General features: G+C 39.3%; 1 protein-coding gene and 1 long non-coding RNA gene across 8 annotated transcripts in view; one reads left to right on the top strand and one right to left on the bottom strand.

Moving 5' to 3' along the window:
• The window catches only part of SHLD2 (shieldin complex subunit 2), a 206,886-nt gene that overhangs the window by 20,428 nt on the left and 163,672 nt on the right, over positions 1-22,786 (bottom strand). For 5 of the 7 annotated variants that reach the window (XM_090278342.1, XM_090278341.1, XM_090278345.1 and 2 more), the window contains 2 exons: positions 6,651-6,879; positions 931-1,046 (listed from right to left, as the gene is read on the bottom strand). In XM_090278342.1, coding sequence (XP_090134468.1) covers positions 931-1,046; positions 6,651-6,879 — 345 coding nt within the window. Of the gene's footprint in view, positions 1-930; positions 1,047-6,650; positions 6,880-22,786 lie in introns of those variants that run through there. The other 2 variants (XM_090278347.1, XM_090278348.1) reach the window with 2 other exon arrangements.
• LOC150010432 (uncharacterized) lies at positions 4,953-13,862 on the top strand. Its single transcript, XR_016511241.1, has 3 exons — positions 4,953-5,008; positions 9,029-9,096; positions 13,700-13,862. It is a non-coding gene; the product is annotated as an uncharacterized LOC150010432 (long non-coding RNA).

Genomic DNA, 22,786 nt, shown 5'->3' with positions numbered 1-22,786 from the left:
GGATGTTAAGAATAATATAGGAAAGGGTGAAGCTAAAGACTTATATATACAACCCATGTACACGAACTAAGGGGGGGTGGGATTGCTGGAGGGAAGGTGGGTACTGGGCAGAGGGGAGCAAAGGGGAAAAAATTGGGACTACAGTAACAACATAATCAATAAAATATACTTTTAAAAAAACTGTTTACTTCAGTCTGTGTTGTTCTCTATGTAATGTTCAGCATTCAAGCAAAAATTGCTAGACGTACACACACAAAAAAGCCACTATTAAGAGACAAAGCAATTACTATAACCAGATTACCTCATTTGCTTAGAGCGTCTGAGACTAATGAGGAAAGGTATAAAGTTTGATCATTTAACAATTGGTATATCTTCACTTTGTTGTTAGCTGCCAACTATACCTAGCATATAGCTAAAAATAACTGCAAATCCACTCCACTGACGTAGAATATCTTCATATATACAGTGTCACACATTCATTTGTGTAACTATTACAAAACTAAGGTACTAACGCTATGGTGGTTACCACAGGGGAAGAGGATGAGAGGGGATGGAAAGGATATAAGGGGTCAAATATATGGTGATGAAAAGAGACTAGACTTTGGTGGTGAGCACACAGTGAAATATACAGATGATGTATTAGGAAATTGTACACCTGAAATGTATACAATGTTATTAACCAGTATTACCCCAATAAGTTAAATTTTTTTAAAAACTAAGATCTTTGTGTTTTTGCTTACCAATTGAAACTTTAGAGTAAGAAGAGATGAGATGCTTGCTTTCCTCTATTCATGTGTTGAGACAGATGTAGAGCAAGAAATTAAGCCTTAATTTACAGTCTAGTGTTCATTCTATTCCCATATACTCTCTACACTCCTGAAATAGTGGTATCACCAAGAAAAACCTCTCCATGAAGTGTTAGTATCTCACCTATAACTCTGCTGAGTCCATCAGGAGAAATGTTCAGAAGAATCTTCTCTATCAGTTTTGATCCCACCTGGATGCAAACCTTATAGATTCCATCAACTATGGTCACTGAAGCTGGCCTACAAAAGAGTACATAGCACATAGCCTTCAAAAGATTTTCCCATTTAAAAAAATGCATAAATACAATATAATTTCAAAAAACACTAGGTTTTTATGCAGGGTTAATTTTAATTTCTAAAACAATGTTTCAGAACATCTTAGAAATAAGAGAAGGGCTTTATAAAGAGTTTCAAACTATAAAGTAATAAATTAGACTTATTCCATATTCATTAAAAATTTTCAGATTCTAATATAAGAAAAATTACACTGTTGTGCAAATTATTTTTTGAAATAAAATAAAGATGATAACTACATATTTCACAGTCACAACTTCAAGTTATTTTTTTCCACTGGACTCTTTGCTATCAAAAACAAACTCTTTGGCATGTCACTAAATAGGGAAGCAGATAAATAATTTTCAGTACATCATGCAATGGTATACCATGTGGCATTAAAAAGAATGAGGAAGATTTTTAAGTGCTATTAGGGAAAGCACACCATGATATACCCTAAGGAACAAATAATATGAACAAACTATGAATAGTTGAATAGTATTACTCTGTCTCTGTTCTTTTAAAGAAAGGAATATACATATGCTTGTATGAGAATAATAAATTACTGGAAGAATATGTAAAAACTTCTAACAAGCATGGAAGTAGCATTGATGGTGGAGGGGGTGGATAAGGAAGAAGACCTTTACTTTGTGTTTTACTCCTTCCTCTATAGTTTCATTTTTACTATGGTATGTCTTACCTTTTTAAAAAATTTAAAAATTTTTTATATCAATTAATTTTTAAAAATTAAAATTAAAATTGATAATAGAATTTAGAAACAGACTCATGAATATAGGGGAATTTAGTGAAACAGATAAAACAATGCTGATTTTCCCTTCAAAAACCTAATACCCCCTTTACCCAGGGCCTTTCCTCTTCTTCACTCTACAGTCTTGCCCCAGACTATCCCTCTTACTCCATTCTTTATTTTTTTAAAAATATATAAATATATATACACATATTTTTTTCAGTATCTCGTCGTTGGCAGCCGTCCGTCTCGAGAGACGATGGTGTAGCTTCTTAAGAGTCTATCTGCACCGCCGAGAATGGCTGTGCAGTCCGACTCGGGAGTGACACGGTATCTGTCTCCTCCCGTGTTGAATCGACATCTTGCGATGACGCTGGAGTGTCCTCTCCAGTGAAGCTGAAGCTACAGAGCCTGGGCAGGGTGATATGGAGGGTCTGCTGTTGCCCATGCAGCAGACCCCCCCTCTCTTCGCAGCTGAAGGGTCCAAGGGAAAGACGGAGTCAATACAGCTTGGCTTCAGGTGCGCCGCAGGAGTTGCCGGTGTTGACTACAACGTCAAACCGCCTTAGGGACTCCGGCTCCGGATTTTCTGTCGGGGTTTACTCCCTTAGCCTTTCCCCTGAAGAGGTATGCCGCAAGGCAGCAGAGGTTTTTTGGAGTCAGAGTTTTCCTTCTCTGATGTGCCCTGACTGGAAGATCGAACCAGCGACACTTAGCTCGCAGGCCGACGCTCAATCCACTGAGCCAAACCAGCCAGGGTCTTTCAGTATCTACTATGTACAATAAACTATGCTAAGCAGTGGGTACTATAAAATAAAAACAGCAAAATGAAGTTGATGTTGTCATGTAGGCACTCTAAAATAGAGCCTGAAGACCTCCAGGAAGCTGAGCTAACACAGCCCCTCTATGTAAAACTAAATCTTTGAAATGGGCTAAAGCACAAAGAGCCATATCATGATACAATTCCTAGAACTGGCTCTGTATCACTAAACTATTGAGAAATAAAACTTTTACCTAGAAAAAGACATAAACAATTAATCATATAGCATAGTGTAAGTCTGCTTGCCAGTACCAACCACAGTTCTTTCAAAACAACTTGTGTAATCCCTTTAGAAGCCTGCTTTTTCTCTCTTTATAAACTCTTTCCCTTTGTTTCCTCTCTTGGAACAGATTTGGTTTCCTACGCCAATCTGTGTCTGCAAAATTGCAATTCCTAAAAGAACCCCAAACAAACTTTTGTCTGCCTTGTAGTTCTTGGACAAAATTGATTGACAGTATACATTAATGAACAAGACATCTGGTTCCTTCACTTCAGGAACTTAAAAAGTTTAGTGGGAAAGAAAGATAATAGGGTTTTTGACAAAGATACTAAGAGGATTCAGTGGGGACAAAATAATCTTTTCAACAAATAATGCTGGGGCAACTGAATATTCAAATGCAAAACAATTAAGTTGGACCCCTTCCTTACACCATACACAAAAATTAAAAATAAATCATGGACCTATATGTAAGAGTTCAAACTATACAATTCTTAGAAGAAAATAGAGGAATAAATCTTCATGATCTTGGCTTAGAAATGATACCTTTCTTTTTCTTTTTTTTTAAGTATATTTTATTGATTATGTTGTTACAGTAGTTCCAATTTTTTTCCCCTTTGCTCCCCTCTGCCCAGTACCCACCTTCCCTCCAGCAATCCCACCCCCCCTTAGTTCGTGTACATGGGTTGTACACATAAGTCTTTGGCTTCACCCTTTCCTATATTATTCTTAACATCCCCCTGTCTATTTTATACCAACCGATTATTCTTCTTAGTCCCTGCACCATTTCCCTATTCCTCCCCCTTTCCCCTCCCAGCTGATAACCCTCCAAATGATCCCCATGTCTATGATTCTGTTCCTATTCTGGTTTGCTTAGTTGGATTTTGTTTTCTTTTTTAGATTCAGTTGTTGATAGTTGTGAGTTTGTTGTCATTTTAGTGTTCACAGTTTTGATCTTCTTTTTCTTAAGTAAGTCCCTTTGACATTTCATATAATAATGGCTTGGTGATGAGGAACTCCTTTAGCTTCACCTTGTCTGGGAAGCAGTTCACCTACCCTTCCATTCCAAATGATAGCTTTGCTGGATAGAGTAATCCTGGTTGCAGGTTGCCTTTCATCACATTGAATACTGCTTGCCAATCCCTTCCATCCTGCAAAGTGTCCTCTGAGAAATCAGCTGATAGTCCTATAGGCAGCCCCCTGTAGGCAACTCTCCGCCTCTCTCTTGCTGCCCCCCAGGACTCTCTCTTTATCTTTCACCTTTAGCATCTTAATCATGATGTGTCCTGGTGTAGTTCCCTCTGGGTCCAGCTCGCCTGGGACCCTCCGTGCTTCCCAGACCTGTATGTCCATCGCCTTCACAAAATTTGGGAAGTTTTCCTCATTTTTTTCAATTCTTGCTTCCTCATTCTGCACTGGCTGACTTTTTGTTTTCTTTCTTATGTTCCAAATCATTGATTTGAACCCCAGTTTCCTTCCCTTCACCATTGGTTTTGTGTGGATTTTCCTTCGTTTCACTTAGCATACACTTATTCTCTTATGCATTTGCCGTACTCAAGCATATCTGTCAAGCCTGTGAGCATATCACCAGTGTTTTGAATTCTGCGTCTATTAGGTTGTCTATCTCATCTGTTAGGTTGGCTTCCTCCTTGTTGCTTAGTTCTGCCCCTGGAACCTTGATCCATTTTTTCTTTTGGTACATACTTCTCTGTCTCCTCATTCTTATAGGTTTCTGTGTTTGTTTGCCTCCGTGTCCCAGGTAGAGCTGTCGATCCTGTTATGTTGGAAGGGGCAGAGCCTTAGTAACTCATCAGTACAGGGCGACCTGTTTCACCACGTTGTGGTGCTGTATGTGGGGGAGGGGTCTGAAAGGGGACCACGCCTGGGGCCCAGCACTTGCCCCCCTTCCAGGCACCTCTTCCACTTCCGCACTGGACTGGCGCCCCTCTAGCTGCTGACCTGGCCGTCGTTCCCAGAGTGGGTGGGTCTGTGGACATTCTAGGACCATGGGGGCCCTTTAAACAAGTGGACACTGCTGAGACAGCCAGTTTCTGCCTCCACCCAACCCCCAGCACTTGTTGGCAGAGTCAGAAGCAATGAGGCTTGATTTTCCCCGGTGCTGGGACTGTGAGCTGCGAGGTCTGGTGAGGAGCTGGGAACACTCCCCAGGTGTCCCTCCTGACTTTTTAAAATGTATTACTATGCTATCTGTTGGCCTGCCACTGCCGCTGCTGCTGCTGCCACCACACCGTGTCCTCTCCACCCCAGCTCTGCCCCTCCTAACCTGTCTGGATGTGTGTTTCTTCTTTATTTCTTTTGTTTGCTAGACATCTGTGCAGTTTGATTTTCTGGAACTTCTGGTTGTTTCTAATTTAGAGGTAGTTATATTCCTTATTAGTTGTGGAGGGAGACGCAGCGTGTCTGTCTATGCCTCAATCTTCGCTGGAAGTCTGATACCTTTGTTATATATACCAACCAAAAGCACAAGCAACAAAAAGAAGAAAATAATAAAAAGTGTTGGCAAGGATGTGGACAAAGTGCAGCCCTCATTCATTGCTGCTGAGACTGTTAAATCATGCAGTAGCTTTGAAAAACAGTTCCGCAGTTCCTCAAAAGGTTAAACATAGAGTTACAATATGACCCAGCAATTCTCCTTCTTTCTTTTTAAATGTAATCTTTATTGCATTTTTTTTCCATTATCATTTAGTCCCCTTATACCCTCCAGGAATCACCATACTTTTCCATGAGTCCTTTTTTCTTTTTGCTCAATCCCTGCACCTCCTAACCTCACCTTCCTCCCACTACCTGTCATCTTCTTTCCATCTATGAGTTTGTTTTGTTAGTTCAGTTTGTTCATTGGATTCCACATATAAGTGAAATCATATGGTATTCATCTTTCTCTGACTGGCTTATTTCATTTAGCATAATGTTCTCCAGGTCCATCCATAGTATTATTGCAAAGGGTAAAATTTTCTTCTTTTGTACAGTTGAGTAGAATTTCATTGTGTAAATGTCCCATCTACTTCTGAGTAACAGAAATGAAAAAATATATCCACACAATAATTTGTACATGGATGGTCATATCAGTATTGTTTATAACAGCCAAAAAGTGGGAACAATCCAAAAGGTGAATTGGGTGGAAGGAGGAATGAGAAGTGACTGCTAATGGGTATGTGGTTTTGGTAGAGGGGGTGATCAAAATGTCCTAAAGTTGGCACTGGGTGCTATTTGGTAAAGGCATGTAATTTATAAGGTAAACAAAAAAAAAATTATCCAAGAAATTGAAAATTTATTATTTGAAAAACAATGTGTTTTTAACTGTGAATTGGTTAGTCATTTTATCAGAGCACATTTGGGATCCTTATTTTCTAATGTAAATTTGGAAATATTTAAGTACAGAAAGGTAAAACACCTTACTAACTTCCACAACTAAAAGGTTAGATTATGTAATACTTTTAAGTTCCAATTATTTGTTAAGGTGGGGGACTGAGTGTCTTCACTTAGATCTTGGTTAAAAATTTAAACCAAGTAAAAATTTTCTCCCGTATACTTTCTTCAAAACAGTAAAATCTCCCAATTACTGCTTTCAAAAATCCTATTATGATTACTAAGCAATTTTTACTTTCCTAAATACCTTTCAATCACTCAGGGAAAATTTTGTACTCCTTTATTAGCTCTAATTAGTTCTCATTAGAAAGTAAGAGTTGATATATGTAATTTTTTGGTCAATTTCCAGTCCTATAAAAATAAATATTTTCCATCTGATGGCTTACTTAGTTGTCTTACCTGTAGTACATTTTCTTCATAGTACATGGTAAACAGCTAAGACACTGTTTGTAGATCTTGTTTTCATCTGTTTCTAGTTCCAATCCACATTTTGCACAGCCAGTATATGTAATGTTGGGAAGCAAAGAGAAAATGCTCTTCAGAGAACTGTCAGCATTTATAACTATCTTCTGATCTGCTGTAATATTAAACACTAGTTCTAAAATCTGGGCTTTGATTAGAATCACTCCTACAAAAGACAGACAAAAAAATATTATAAATTATAGGACCAAAATTATAATTTACAAACATGGTTAATTATGTAGTTGATTTACAGTCCCTGACTGTAAAGAATACAACCGAGATCTTATTCTTGGTTTTCTCTTCTTCACTCTTTTCCTAACTAATCTCCCTCACTTATGGCTTCAGTATTGACCCCAGAATGTACGGGGTGATCTGCCAAGCAATTTAGAGTGAAAATTTACTTGGTTAATTTGGCTGAACAAGTTGGAAGTTTTCTTTCTCCTTCTGTCCTCTGGTATCATGCAAAATAAGTTTAATCCCTCTTTTAGCAGAAATCCCTTCAAACACTTGTAACTAGCTAACATCTCTTCTCTCCCTGCCCTCTTTTCTGTCTTTTTAAAATTATTATTATTGATTACATACAGAGAGACAGAGAGTGAGAAAGACATCAATTTGTTGTTCCACTTATTTATGTATTCATTGTTTGATTCTTGTATGTGCCCTGACTAGGGATAAAACCCACAACCCTAGAGTATAGGATGATGCTTTAACCAACAGGGCCTCTTCTGTCTTTTTAATTTATCATGATCAAAAGCCAAATAGGAGGTAAGTTATCCCTCTATCCTCTATTTTGTCCAAAAATAATATACAACTAGCTTACCCTCTTTTTAAACTTTCTTTTAAAACCTTTTCAATTTCCTGCCCATATTCACCCACACTCTGGGTGTTGGTTATATAGCCACATGAGCACTGAGAGTCCTCATTTACTAAATGTGTGACTCACCAGGAATGTCAAGCACACTCTTCTACTCATTGGCTCATGCACTCAGTTGTTAAAAAAAAAGAAAAAAAAAACAAAACTGAGTATCTATTATCTGCCAGACATTCTTTTTTCTAATTTATCTTTGCCTTATTGTATACTAGTGAGGTCTATGAATTTATCTGAGCATTCTTCTTCCTTCCTCTCCATATTCTTAAAGCATTTTTAAAGCCTTTTTAAAAAAAATGTTTTATTGATTATACTGTTACAGTTGTCCCAATTTCCCCTCCCTCTGCTCCCCTCCACCCGGTGGACCCCCCTCCCTCCAGTTGTCCCCCTCTTTTAGTCCATGTCCATTGGTTGTGCATATAGTTCTTCTCAACCTCTTCCTGTCTACTCCATTCCCTCCTACTATACTTCTTAATTCCTGTACCATCTCCTTCCCTCCTTGTTGACCTTCCCGCAATATGTTCCCCATACCTATAGTTCTTTTCCCACTCTCGTTGCCTATTTAGTTTGCCTTTGTTTCAATTCCCTAGCTTCTGTTGTTGGTTCTTGTGATGCAATTTTCATTTTAATGTTCATAGTTTTGATCCTCCTACTTCTAAACCAGTCCCTTTAACATCTCATATAATAGTGGTTTGGATCTAATGAACTCTTTCAGTTTTATTTTGTCCTGGAAGCACTTTCTCTGTCCTTCTATTCTGAATGACAGTTTCACTGGATAGAGTATTCATGGCTGTAGGTTTTTGATTTTCATTACTTTGAATATTTCTTGCCAGTCCTTTCTTGCCTGCAGGGTTTCCCTTGAGAAGTCAGCTGACAGTCTAATTAGGATTCCTTTGTACATAATTCTTTTCTTCTCTCTTGCTGCTTTTAAGATTCTCTCTTTATCTTTAATTTTTGACATTTTGATTATAACGTGTCTTGGAGTGTTTCTCCCTGGGTCCAGTTTTTCTGGAACTCTCTGTGCTTCCTGGACCTGTAAGTCTATTTTCTTCCCCAAGTTTGGGAAGTTCTGCTTCATTATCTTTTCACGTAATTTTTCAATTTCTAGTTCTTCTTCATTGCCCTTTGGTAATCCTATAATCTGAATGTTTGATCTCTTATAGGTGTCCCAGAGTTTTCTGATCCTCTCCTCACTTTCCTTACTTTTTGTTTCCTCTTTCTGCACTGGTTGACTGTTTGTTCCTTCTCTATGTTCCGGTTTGTTGATCTGATCTCTGGATTTTATTTCCTCACCACTTGTCTTGTATGTGTTTTCGTTCATTTCAGTATGAGTGGCTTTCTCTCCTTCCCTGTCTTGTTCCAAATCTTTTGTTAATTCTGTAAGCCACCTTATAACAATAGCTCTGAACTGAGCCTCTGAAAGGTATCTTATTTGTTTGTCTGTCAGGTTCTTCATCTGCTGCCTGGTGAGCTGCATCACTGGGATTTCAATCGTTGTCTCCTTCATTCTGACAGGTTTGTGTTTTCCTTTGCTTCCTGGGCAGGCTGTGGGAGGCGAAGCCCCATGTACTCATCACTACCCAGCGACTGGTGGCAACCGCAACCTTTTTTGCTGCACTGTGGCGCTCTGTGTGGGGGTGGGGGTCCAAGATCGATTCCTGCCATTATTCTCCGCTGGGAGACCAGGATCCATCCTCCCACCCTCTGGGCCTCACCGTCCAATGCAATAGGGGGCTGCCTTTCCCCGCGTTGGGGTCGCCAGCTGCTGGGGCTCTACTGCAGCCGGGATTGCTCCCCATGCCGCTCTCCCCACTGCTACCGCAAACAGCACTGCCTGACCTTTCCGTTCCAGTTCCGATTTCTCCCCTCCTACCCATCCAGGCGAGCACCGCTGGTTTATAACTTCATACGTTGGGCTTCCATGTAGTTTTATTTTCTGGAATTTCTGGTTATCTTTTGTTCTGAGGTAGTTGTATTCCTTTCTAGTTGTAAAGGTAGACTGAGCGTGTCTAAGTCTCCATCTTAGCTGGAAGTCCCTAAAGCCTTTTTTTTTAAGCATTTGTTCTTCATCCTTCTAGCAGGTATTATGCTCCAGGTCAAGAACTCATCACTCTGGTGTCCTATTCTCTTTTCTGGTTGTCTCTTCAGGAGTCCCATTAAGAGTGATTTTCTTATTCCTAAGTCCTTCAGTTTGCTTTAGTCTTTTAAAGATTGTTTCATCATCTCTTCCAAACATGTCATATATCCCTACATGAATTACTAGTGTGTAGTGGTCAACATATCTAATGAATTATAGCAGATAGACTCCGCTTCACACCTTTTCACACACATATTAAATCACTAAGAAACTATTTAATGAAAGAATTTACTAATTTTAGAAGAATGTTAAGAACTAACATTTTATAAATTTAGACACTTCTTTAAAAACTTTGAAGCCTGTAACAAATGTGGACTCTGCTTTCAAGGGGATTGCAGCCTGCTGGGCAGTGATATTCTGTTGATGATAGGATGACGAGCTGAGTGAGAATCTTCATTTCTTTAGAGGGAGTCAGGAACAACTCTATCACTCTCTGGCTTTTATTAAGCTTTGTTAAAAGAGCAAACGCTCTTAGGAAATTCTCCCATGTTGATCTCCCTTTCTCCTTCCTTTTATTTAACTATGAGATAAGTTAGGAAAACTTGCTTGTATTTCCATGTGCTTTCTCCATTTCTATTTAAAAACACACAAACAATGATAGAAACTATGAATTCAGCCCTCCTAGTTGAAAATAAAGAGAATGAAAATGGCTAAAAGGGCCTCTCTGAACACAACCTATCAGGGACTGATTGTAACAGTGCAAAGTTTTTGCATGGTTTCCCAAAAAGGAGCACAATTCCAGGGTTGGCAAGAACACTCCCAATTATCAGCCTTATCCCCAAAACTGGTGAGGCTATCGATGCCCTTTTTACCATTAATCATCAGAGCTGTGACCATCTATTTTGTTGATTTTTTTATTTTAAAATCTAATTCTAGGTCATCAATCCAGGCAGGTAACTTTTATGTAAGCAGTAGAGAGTTGACTTTTCCATGACACCAAATTGAATGTATTTCCTCCACTGCCTATGGCATTCCTTCTTGCAGTGATAAGCTCCATAAGCTTGTGGGGACTTCAGAGGTGGGGGACAGGAAGGGCACACAAATATGAAACTGTTTTAGGAACCTAAATGACACTGCCACATTACCCAAGATTTCCCCAGTTGGTATAAATCTAGAGTCTTCTGTGGTTGCAAGCAACTTATTTCCATTTTTGAAAGTTGTATAAAAGTTTAACAGTATAAAAATTTGGACTTCTGGCCAAGATGGAGGCCTGGACAGACACACTGTGTCTCCCTCCACAACTAAGAAGGAATACAATTACCTCAAAACTAGAGAAAATCAGAAATTCCAGAAAATTGAGCTGCACGGAAGTCCAACAAAGATATAAAGAAGAAATACTCATCTAGACAGGTAGGAGGGGCAGAGCCGGGGCAGAGAGGACATGGTATGGTGGCGGCAGCAGCAGCCAGCTGGCAGAAAGTGTGGTCCCACATTTTAAAAAGTAAGGAGGGACACTTAGAAAGCGCTCCCAGCACCAGATCAGACCCCACAACTCATGGTCCCAGCCCCAGGGACAATAAAGCCTCTTGCTTCTGAGTGTGAAAACCAGGGGAGTTGGGGTAGAGGAAGAAGTTTCCGGTCTCTCCACAGAGTCCACTTGTTTAAAGGGCCTCCATAGTCCTAGAACATTCGCAGACCCATCCACTCTGGGAACAATGGCCAGGACAACAACTAGAGAGGCACCAATCCCATACGGAAGTGGGAGAAGTGCCTGGAAAAGGAGCAAGTGCTGAGCAAGCAGTATGGTTCCCTCTCAGAACCCTCCCCCATACAGTGCTACAACATGGTGAAACGGGTTGCCCATACTGATGAAGCCCTAAGGCTCTGCTCCTTACAACATAACAGGTGCAACAGCTCTACCTGGGACGTGGAGGCAAACAAACACAGGAGCTGTCCGAGTGAGGAGACAGAGAAGTATGGCCCAAAAGAGGGAATGAATCAAGGTTGCAGTGGGAGACCTACGCGACGAGGAGATAGCCCACCTAACAAAGAAGGAGATAGCCAACCTAACAGACGCAGAGTTAAAAACACTTGTGATAAAGATGCCAGCAGGCTTGACAAATATGTTTAAGTATGGCAAACATATAAGGGAAGAAGTTAAGGTTATGCTAAAGGAAAACCCACACAAAGCCAATGGTGAAGGGAAGAAAACTGGGGTTCAAATCAATGATTTGGAACATAAGAAAGAAAAAAACAGTTAACCAGTGCAGAGTGAGGAAGCAAGAATTGAAAAAAGTGAGGAAAGGCTTAGGAACCTCTGGGACAACTTTAAACATGCCAACATCCAAATCATTGAGGTGCCAGAAGGAGAAGAGGAAGAGCAAGAAATCGAAAGCTTATGTGAAAAAATAATGAAGGGAAAATTCCCAAATTTGGTAAGGAAATAGACATACAAGTCCAAGAAGCACAGAGAGTCCTAAAGAAGCTAGACCCAAGGATGACCACACCAAAACACATCAAAATTAAAATGCCAAAGGTTCAAGATAAAGAGAGAATCTTAAAAACAGCAAGAGAAAAGCAGAGAGTTACCTACAAAGAGGTGCCTATAAGCAAAGGAGCATAGGAATAGAATCATGAGTATGGGGATCATCTGGAGGATTATCAGCTGGGAGGTAGAAGGGGGATAAATGGGAAAATGATGCAGGGATTAAGAAGCATAATTGGTTGGTACAAAATAGACAGGGGGAAGCTAAGAATAATACAGAAAAGGGTGAAGCCAAAGAACTTATACGTACGACTCATGGACATGAACTAAGAGGGGGTGGGATTGCTGAAGGGAAGGGGGATACTGGGCGGAGGGGAGCAAAAGGAAAAAAATTGGGACAACTGTAACAACATAATCAATAAAATATACTGTTTTAAAAAAGAAAAATAAGGAATCAAAAAAAAATTTTGTAAATTTTGTCACTTGTGCTATCTTCTAGAAATATGAATTTTAAATTAGTTATTATATTAATAAATGTTTCAATTCAGAACTGAGTGTATGGATTTCTTCTCTGAGAATAAATCTCTGTATTCCATTAGAAGTTGGGTTTCTGAGAGGGGTTATTTTTTGTTTTCTACTTTCATTCTCCTTAGCTTAGTTTTATGATGCCAATGTCTATAATCATATCTTGTAAAACATATATGCATACCTATGTGAATTAACACAACCTGTAAAATTTTAATCTGGCATTAGGCCAATGTAGTGTAAGAAACTAGATTCATGCTCCCATCTTATGATACAATTAAAAAGAAGTATTTGGTCTTTGTCCCTAGTCCTGGTACAGAGCTCTAAAATCACTTGGAATCTCCAAAGTGGTAAGAGTATCTTTTGTATGCTATTGAGATGACTGGTGACTGTGAGCCCATAGGTAGCTTCAGAATGGGGACAGGTCACTAGAAAGATCCAGGCTCGATTAAAGGGTTGGAACTTTCAGCTGTACCCCACAGCCTGTCAAAGTGAGTTAATCACCAGTGGCCAACGATTAATCAACTGCACCTACAGAATGAATCCTTGATTAAAAACCTTAAATAACAGGGTTCAGGGAGCTCACAGGGGTGCTGGGAGAGTGGTGCATGTGAAGAGAGCATGGAAGTTCCATGTCCCTTCACTCATAACTTGCCCTGTGCATCTCTCCCATTTGACTATTCCTGAGTTGCACCCTTTATAATAAACTGCTAAGTATAAATAAAAAGTGTTCCTGAAGTCTATGAGCAATTCTGGTAAATTACTAAACCTAAAAGGGTGGGTTGTAGGTACGCCCTACTTTGTAGCTGAGCCAGTTTATGGGCAACATCTGGACTACACTTTCACTGGAAGAACTCCATCTCAGAGGCCTAATTATGACTCCTTGCTTTCAATAAAATTCCACAACCTGACCACATCCTTAAAAGGAAAGAATGGACAATAATAACATCCTTTCTTACCATCATATTCTGCAATAGCTGTTTTGTCAATTAAATAGTAACTAAAATGTGTGCACAAACATTATTTTTCAGGCCCTTTGAGTGGTCCATTGACCATGGAAAACACCTCGTGACTGCTCAAAGATAAACTGCCTCCTGATGATGATTGTGGGACAATTGAGCTCATCCTTATTCCAGAGTCCTACACCCACCTCAAGGCTCCTATATAAGCTACCCAAAAGAATCCCTTGTGGAGCTTGACTTCTCTCTTCTGGTGAACTCCCTTGTGCACAAGCTCTTTTCAATAAACTCTATCTGCTTGATCTTGTGCTGAGTTCAGTGCTCACTTTTAATACATGGAGATTTGAGAACCTGGCATTCAAGGTTTGGTAACACAGCCAAGTCAGAATATGCCCTGGATACACCACAGAAGTGTGAGTATCCCAGGTACCTAATACTCGCGACTGGCATCTGATGTAAGAACAGTCTTGTGGGACTGAGCTCTTAAGCCTGTGGAATCTGACACCAACTCCAGGTAGGTAGTGTCAGAATTGAATTGAAGGACAACCAGTTGGTGTCCAGAGAGCTGGAGATCTGGTTGTTAGTATCGAAAAATAAAATCCACTCATTCAGCATCAGAAATATCGCATATAATAATAGTTCAGACATTTGAAACAACTAAAAAACCAAGTGTACAAAACAATTCTCAAGGCCTTGGATATCAGGCAACAAAGGACAGTGATCCTTAAGAGACTTAAGTGACTGCCCCAGCTTACAGACAAGAGAGCTTCCCGGCTGTGATGCAGGTAAGTGGAACCCAGCAGAACCTGAGAGCTTCCTTGAGTTGAGAGGAGAAACAACTTTGATCTGAAAGACTAATGTGGCTCGAGTTCTTGGGGCAGGCGAGTAGATAGATGAGAGCTGAAAAAAAAGAGAGCTACAGAGGGTCCCCCTGGAGAATTCAATTGCGTATTTACTAGTACATGTGACCAGAGGCCAAGGAAAGAAGCATCTGAAAGGATTATTGGGAATAATTCCCTGAAGCTTGCACAAAACCAGGAAAAATGCATTTTCTCACCAGCTACAGTGGAAAATCTTATAATCCATAGGGCATTGGACAGAGAACTCAGAAGCTGTACTTAGAGGGAAATTTATGGCACTAAATACCTACATTGGAAAAAAAGGAAAAGTCTCATATCAATGACCTCAATTTGCACTTTAATAAATGAGAAAAAGTGAAATCCAAGATAGCAGAAAAAAGGAAATAATAATGATCAGACCAGAAATCAATGAAACAGAAAAATAGGGAAGAAATCAATTTGATAAGATCAATAAAATTAATAAACCTCTAGCCAAATTAGTCAGGAAAAAAAGCTAGAAGACATCGTCGTCGTCGTCGGCAGCCGTCCGTCTCGAGAGACGATGGTGTAGCTTCTTAAGAGTCTATCTGCACCGCCGAGAATGGCTGTGCAGTCCGACTCGGGAGTGACATGGTAGTATCTGTCTCCTCCCGTGTTGAATCGACATCTTGCGATGACGCTGAAGCTACAGAGCCTGGGCAGGGTGATATGGAGGGTCTGCTGTTGCCCATGCAGCAGACCCCCCCTCTCTTCGCAGCTGAAGGATCCAAGGGAAAGACGGAGTCAATACAGCTTGGCTTCAGGTGCGCCGCAGGAGTTGCCGGTGTTGACTACAACGTCAAACCGCCTTAGGGACTCCGGCTCCGGATTTTCTGTTGGGGTTTACTCCCTTAGCCTTTCCCCTGAAGAGGTATGCCGCAAGGCAGCGGAGGTTTTTTGGAGTCAGAGTTTTCCTTCTCTGATGTACCCTGACTGGAAGATCGAACCAGCGACACTTAGCTCGCAGGCCGACGCTCAATCCACTGAGCTAAACCAGCCAGGGCAAGATACAGAGATAATCAGATGAATTACAAACTGGTCAGTAATCAGATTCAAAGGGAACTGATTAATGGATCTGCACTACAGGTGTATCTTGGATGCACACTTGAGTCTATGAATGACTTAGATGATGATCAAAACTGCAAATAAAATGTGAGATTTAATGAGTATGTAGGATATAGACTGAATTTAACGAGGTAGAATCAAAGCAGTCCAGGAGATACTGCAATTGGATTAGAGACGTACAAGGGAAACACAGGTAGAGTTCATCCTATTCTAAATTTTTCTCATATGAGGCACTTATACTTAATGTCATACTCTAAGAACAAAAACAAACTAGAAAACATTCTGCAAAGAACATATATGTATGACCCATGGACATGGACAACAGTGTGGAGATTGCTTGAGGGAGTGGGGGTTGGTGGGCAGAGGGGGAAAAACTGGGACAATTTTAATAGCAAAATAATAAAATATAATTTAAAAAACCCAGTAATAATAATAAAGAATTGCCAATAAATGCTGTGTTTTAAAAGCAAAAGGAAAAAAAAAAAGTTCTGAAATGATAGCCTCTCTCTGAGAGAACATATGTATGAAATAACAAATAATCTGGATTATGTCAGTGTAGTTAAGTGCTCAATGTTTGCTGGATGAACTAACGAAAGAAAAGGGTAGAGTGAGGAAGAGATAGGACATTATACTTTAAAATATTTCAAAACCTGACAAGAAAAATAGGCATTACATTCATTCCACACAACTTTGAGGAACAATGAGTACAAGTTACAGGGAGACTGTTCAGCTCAATACAAAGAACAGGTCAAACCCAAATATTAGTTACCTTTGGAGGTAAGGTGTCATTGCTTCAGCCAATGATGAGTTACTCCTTACTTCAGTACAAGCTGGATGCCCTCTGAAGAATACGTTATAGAGGGACTTCAAACATGGATTTGCAGCTGGGCTGCAGTGACTTATGACTTTTTTTCAACCTCAAAATCTATGATTCTGTAAATGTCTCCCTAACTTAGGTAACAAGCACAATAGCATAAATAGGGTGTCAGCAGTAAAGTCCAACAAATGAAATACAGAACTTGATGGCTAGAAGACATAAATTAGCAATATCAGGTAATACCAATATCACTACAGATGGTACAACACTTTGTAAAATAGCATGGTAGTTTCTTAAGAAGTTAAACATATACCATATAACCCAGCTATTTATTCAACTCCTGCATATTTACTCATGAGAAAAGACTATCCATATAATGTCTTATACATGAATGTTTATAAAAACTTTATATATAACAGCTAAGAACAGAAAACAACTCAAATGTCAATCAACACAAAAAGATTTTTAAAATCGTAATATATTCATAAATAGAATAAAAAGAAATAAATTATTGATATGCATAACCGCAGAGACATCTCAAAAGAATTTCCTAAGTTAAAGATGCCAAACAAAACAGTGTACATATTGTATGATTCCAGGTATATCAAATCAGAGAATGTTTAAACTAATCCCTAGTGTTAGAAAGCAGATTGAATTAAAAGATGAGCTATTAGTAACTATAGTAGTCCCTCCCTATATCACGGTTCACTGATCATGGCCTCACTGTATTGCAGGATTTTAAAAAATATATTTAATTATTTATTGCGGATTTTTCGCTATATGCCGGAATTTTGCGGTACTGTATACATATGTTGTTAAAGTTACATAGGTTTAAGAGTGTGAGTATGGAGAGATCAAAGATGGTGGAGGAGTAAGTGGAAGCTACACTAACCTCCTCCCAGTACCAGTCTGGATTTACAACTTAATTTTGGAGAAATCATCTGGAATAACCAACCGAATACTAGCTGGAGAGAAGTCTTATAACCACAGAGGGACAGAAAAGGCCGCTACATCACAATGTGACCAGAAGGGAGTGCGGAGACGTGGAAGGGCTGACTGGGCTCCCACGAGTGACAGCTGAAGGGACTGAGAAACAGCTCAGCAGCCGGGGGTTCCCCCTGAGAAGGGCAGGCTCTAAACCCCCAGCTAGACTTCCCAGCCTACAGCAACAGAGTGGAAAGTAAAATAGTATCCAGCTGTGAAAAGCGAAAAGCCACAGGGTTTCTTGATAGCCCTAGAGAAACAGTGGAAGAAAAGGAGATCTTAAGTGGATCACATATGAAAACATTTTGGCCCCCATTTACCCTGGGCTCAAGCAGAGGGAAGGCAGAGAGGACTGGAGACACTTGGGGACAGTTTGGTGCGGCAGCTTTGAGGGGAGAACTGGGGGAGCAGCTTACCGGGTCCCAGTGCTGACTCATCCCCAGTAGTGCAGGAAGACCATTCCCCTCTAAGTGGTATCACCCTGAGGGGAAGCAAAAGCCCTGAGTACAGGAATTAAGCTGCCACACCCACGGTCCTTAAGCCTGACGGTGAACCACAGATTGAATAGATTAACAACTAAAGAAGACAGACAAAGGCAGTAGATCTCTGGAAGTCTCCAAAAGGCTACCTAGGGCCAGACTGGTAGAGGATCTGACGCCACCAGGGGCAGATCCAGGAGTGCAGATCATTCTAAGAAGCACCAACAAACAATAGGAGTCACAAAAACGGGGAGACAGAGAAACAACCCCCCATCGAAAGGAAAGGCAGAATCCCCAGAAAGGGTGCTAAATGAAATAGGGGGGAGAAAACTATCAGATATGGAATTCAAAACATGGATTATGGAGAAGCTAAATGAGCTCAGTGGAAACTACAAAGAACTCCAGGGAAACTACAAGGAACTCCAGAAAAACTACAAGAAACTTACGGAGAATTACACCAGCATGAAAAAGAACATGGAAGCTATCAATAAGAGACAGGAGGAAATGAAGAATACGATCTCTGAATTGAAGAACACAGTAGAAGGAATTAAAAGTAGGCTAGAGGAAGCAGAAGTTCGGATCAGCGAGCTGGAGGACAATGTAGACAAAAACTCTCGGACAGTGCAACAAAATGAAAAAAGACTGAACAAGACTGAAGAGGTTCTAAGACAGCTGCAGAACATGAAATGTAATAATATCCGTATCATAGGAATTCCAGAGTCACGCAAGTCCAGGAAGCACACAGAGTCCCAATGAAGATCAACCCCAACAGGCCCACTTCAAGACGAATCATAATTAAAATGGCAACATTCAAAGACAAAGAGAGAATCCTAAAGGCAGCAAGAGAGAAACAACTAATAACATACAAGGGAACTCCAATAAGGCTTTCATCAGATTTCTCAGCAGAAACACTACAAGCCAGAAGGGAATGGCAAAAAATATTCCAAGCAATGAAAAACAAAGGCCTACTACCAAGAATACTCTACCCAGCCAGACTCCATTCACAATGGAAGGTGAAATAAGGAGTTTCAAAGACAAAAGAAGGTTAAAAGAATACATCTCCACCAAACCAGCATTGCAAGAGATGCTAAAGGGTCTGCTTTGAGAAGATGAAGAAACAGAGAGAGACAGAGAGAAACATGAGTACAAAGGGGGAAAATGACAATGAATAAGTACTTATCGGTAATAACCTTAAATGTAAATGGATTAAATGCTCCAATCAAAAGACATAGGGTAGCTGAATGGATTAGAAAGCATGACCCACATACATGCTGTCTACAAGAGACCCACCTTAGAACAAAAGATCTACAGAAACTGAAAGTGAAGGGATGGAAAAAAGTATTTCAAGCAAATGGACATGAAAAAATAGCTGGGGTAGCAATACTTACATCAGACAAAACAGATTTCACAGCAAAGTCCATAAAAAGAGACAAAGAAGGACATCTCATAATACTTAAGGGAAAAAATCCATCAAGAAGATATAACACTTATAAATATATATGCACCCAACTTAGAAGCACCCAAATATGTAAGAAAAATTTTGAAAGGCTCCAAGAAAGATATAGACAGCAACACACTCATAGTAGGAGACTTTAACACTCAATTGTCAACAATGGACAGATCTTCGAAGCAAAGAAACACCAAAGATATTGAAGCACTGAACAACACTCTATATCAAATAGACTTAATCAGTATATATAGAACTTTTCACCTCAAAGAAGCAAAATATCCATTCTTCTCAAGTGCAAATGGAACATTTTAAAAGACAGACCACATGGTAGGACACAAAACAAGCCTCAACAAATTCAAGAAAATTTAAATTATATCAAGCATCTTCTCAGATCACAATGGCTTAAAATTGGAAATCAACCTCAAGCAAAAAACTCAAAAACATTCAAACTCATGGAGAATGAATAACATGCTATTAAATAATGAATGGGTTAACAATGATATCAAGGAAGAAATCAAAGTTTCTGGAAACGAATGATAATGAACACACAACAAAAAACCTATGGGATACAGTGAAAGCAGTCCTGAGAGGAAAGTTCATAGCAATGCAGGCCTACCTAAAAAAGCTAGAAGAATCTCTAATAAAAATTTTAAACCTACAGCTACAAGAACTAGTGGAAGAACAACAAGCAAAGCCCAGATCAAGTTGAAGGAATGAAATCATCAAGATCAGAGTAGAATTAAATGACATAGAGACTAAACTAATAATTCAAAAGATCAACATAAGTAGGAGCTGGTTCTTTCAAAAGATAAACAAAATTGACAAGCCTTTAACCAGGCTAATCAAGAAAAAAAAGAGAGAGGAACCACATAAATAAAATCAGAAATGAAAGAGGAGAAATCACAACCAATACCACAGAAATACAAAGGATTGTAAGAAATTATTACGAACAACTGTATGGCAAGAAATTTGACAACCTAGAGGAAATGGACAAATTCCTGGAAACATATAGTCTTCCAAAACTGAATCAAGAAGAAGTAGAAAGTCTCAACGGACCAATAACAAAGAAGGAAATTGAAACAGTAATCAAAAATCTCCCTGCACACAAAAGCCCTGGACCAGATGGCTTTACAGGTGAATTCTACAAAACATTTAGGAAAGAACTAACTCCTATCCTCCTCAGACTATTCCAAAAGATCCAAGAAGAGGGAAGACTCCCAAACTCGTTCTATGAAGCCCATATTACCCTAATCCCAAAACGAGGTCAAGACACAACAAAGAAAGAAAACTATAGGCCAATATCGCTGATGAACATAGATGCTAAAATCCTCAACAAAATATTGGCAAACCTGATCCAGCAACACATTAGAAAGATCATACACCACGATCAAGTGGAACTCATCCCAGGGATGCAAGGAGGGTTTAATATTTGCAAATCAATAAATGTTATACACCACATAAGCAAAATGAAAGACAAAAAACACATGATCATATCAATAGATGCAGAAAAAGCATTTGATAAAGTACAACACCCATTGATGATGAAAATTTTCAGCAAAATGGGAATAGACGGGGCATACCTCAACATAATAAAGGCCATATATGAAAAACCTGAAGCCAACATCATACTCAATGGGCAAAAACTGAGAGCATTCCCCTTGAGGTAAGGAACAAGACAAGGATGTCCATTCTCTCCACTCCTATTCAACATAGTCTTGGAAGTTCTTGCCAGAGCAATCAGACAAGAAAGAGAAATAGAAGGCATCCAAATTGGAAAAGAGGAAGTGAAACTCTCATTATTTGCAGATAACATGATAGTGTACATAGAAAACCCTATAGACTCCACTAAAAAAATACTTGACCTAATAAGTGAATTTGGCAAAATAGCAGGGTACAAAGTCAATATTCAGAAATCGAAGGCATTTCTGTACACCAACAATAAAACCTCAGAGATAGAAAGTAAAAGAAAAGTCCCATTTATCATAGCAACAAGAAAAATAAAGTACCTAGGAATAAACTTAACCAAGGAGGTAAAAGACCTGTACTCAGAAAACTACATAACGGTGAAGAAAGAAATTAAAGAAGATACAAATAAATGGAAGCATATACCATGCTCATGGATGGGAAGAATCAACATAATTAAAATGTCCATACTGCCCAAAGCAATTTATAGATTCAATGCAATTCCTATTAAAATACCAATGACATTTTTCACAGACCTAGAACAAATACTTCAAAAATTTATATGGAACCAAAAAAAGAGCCCGAATAGCCACAGCAATTTTGAGGAAGAAGAACACAGTAGGAGGAATCACAACACCTGATATCAAACTATACTACAAGGCCACGGTAATCAAAACAGTCTGGTACTGGCATAAGAACAGACATATAGATCAATGGAACAGAATAGAGAACCCAGAAATAAACCCAGGTCTATATGGTCAACTAATATTTGACAAAGGGGGAAAGAACATAAAATGGGGTGAAAAGAACCTCTTCAACAAATGGTGTTGGGAGAACTGGACAGGGACGTGCAAAAAAATGAAAGTAGACTACCAAGTTACACCATACACGAGAATAAACTCAAGATGGATCAAAGACTTAAATGTAAACCGTGATACCATAAAAGTCCTAGAGGAAAAAATAGGCAGGAAAATTTCAGATATCCCAGGTAGCAACATTTTCACTGATATATCTCCTAAGGCAAGGAAAATAAAGGAAAGAATAAACAAATGGGACTACGTCAAACTAAAAAGTTCCTGCTCAGCTAAAGAAAACATCAGCAAGATGAAAAGGGAACCAATCATATGGGAAAACATATTTGCCAATGATATCTTAGACAAGGGATTGATCTCCAAAATATATAAAGAACTCATACGACTCAACACCAAGAAGACAGACAATCCAATTAAAAAATGGGCAAAGGACGTGAACAAACACTTCTCTAAAGAGGACATACAGAGGGTCCATAGACATGTGAAAGAATGCTCAACATCACTAGCCATCACAGCGATGCAAATAAAAAGCACAATGAGATACCACCTCACACCAGTCAGAATGGCCATCATCAACAAATCAACAAACAACTTGTGCTGGAGAGAATGCAGAGAAATGGGAACTCTAGTGCACTGCTGGTGGGAATGCAGACTGGTGCAGCCACTATGGAAAACATTTTGGAGTTTCCTCAAAAAACTAAAAATGCAACTGCCTTTTGAACCAGAAATTCCATTGCTAGGATTATATCCAAAAAATCCTGAAACACCAATTGAGAAGGACCTATGCATCCCTCTGTTCATAGCAGCACTATTTACAATAGCCAAGTGCTGGAAACAACCTAAGTGCCCATCTGTAGATGAGTGGATCAAAAAACTGTGGTACATTTACACAATGGAGTACTATGTAGCAGAAAGAAAGAAGGAACTTCTACCATTTGCAACATGGATGGAACTAGAGAGAATTATGCTTAGTGAAATAAGCCAGGTAATG

The sequence above is a fragment of the Furipterus horrens genome, unplaced genomic scaffold (assembly GCF_987537825.1).
Source record: "Furipterus horrens unplaced genomic scaffold, mFurHor1.1.pri manual_scaffold_5, whole genome shotgun sequence".
In the NCBI taxonomy this organism is placed as follows: domain Eukaryota; kingdom Metazoa; phylum Chordata; class Mammalia; order Chiroptera; family Furipteridae; genus Furipterus; species Furipterus horrens.
This window is presented reverse-complemented; position numbering and strand designations above follow the sequence as displayed.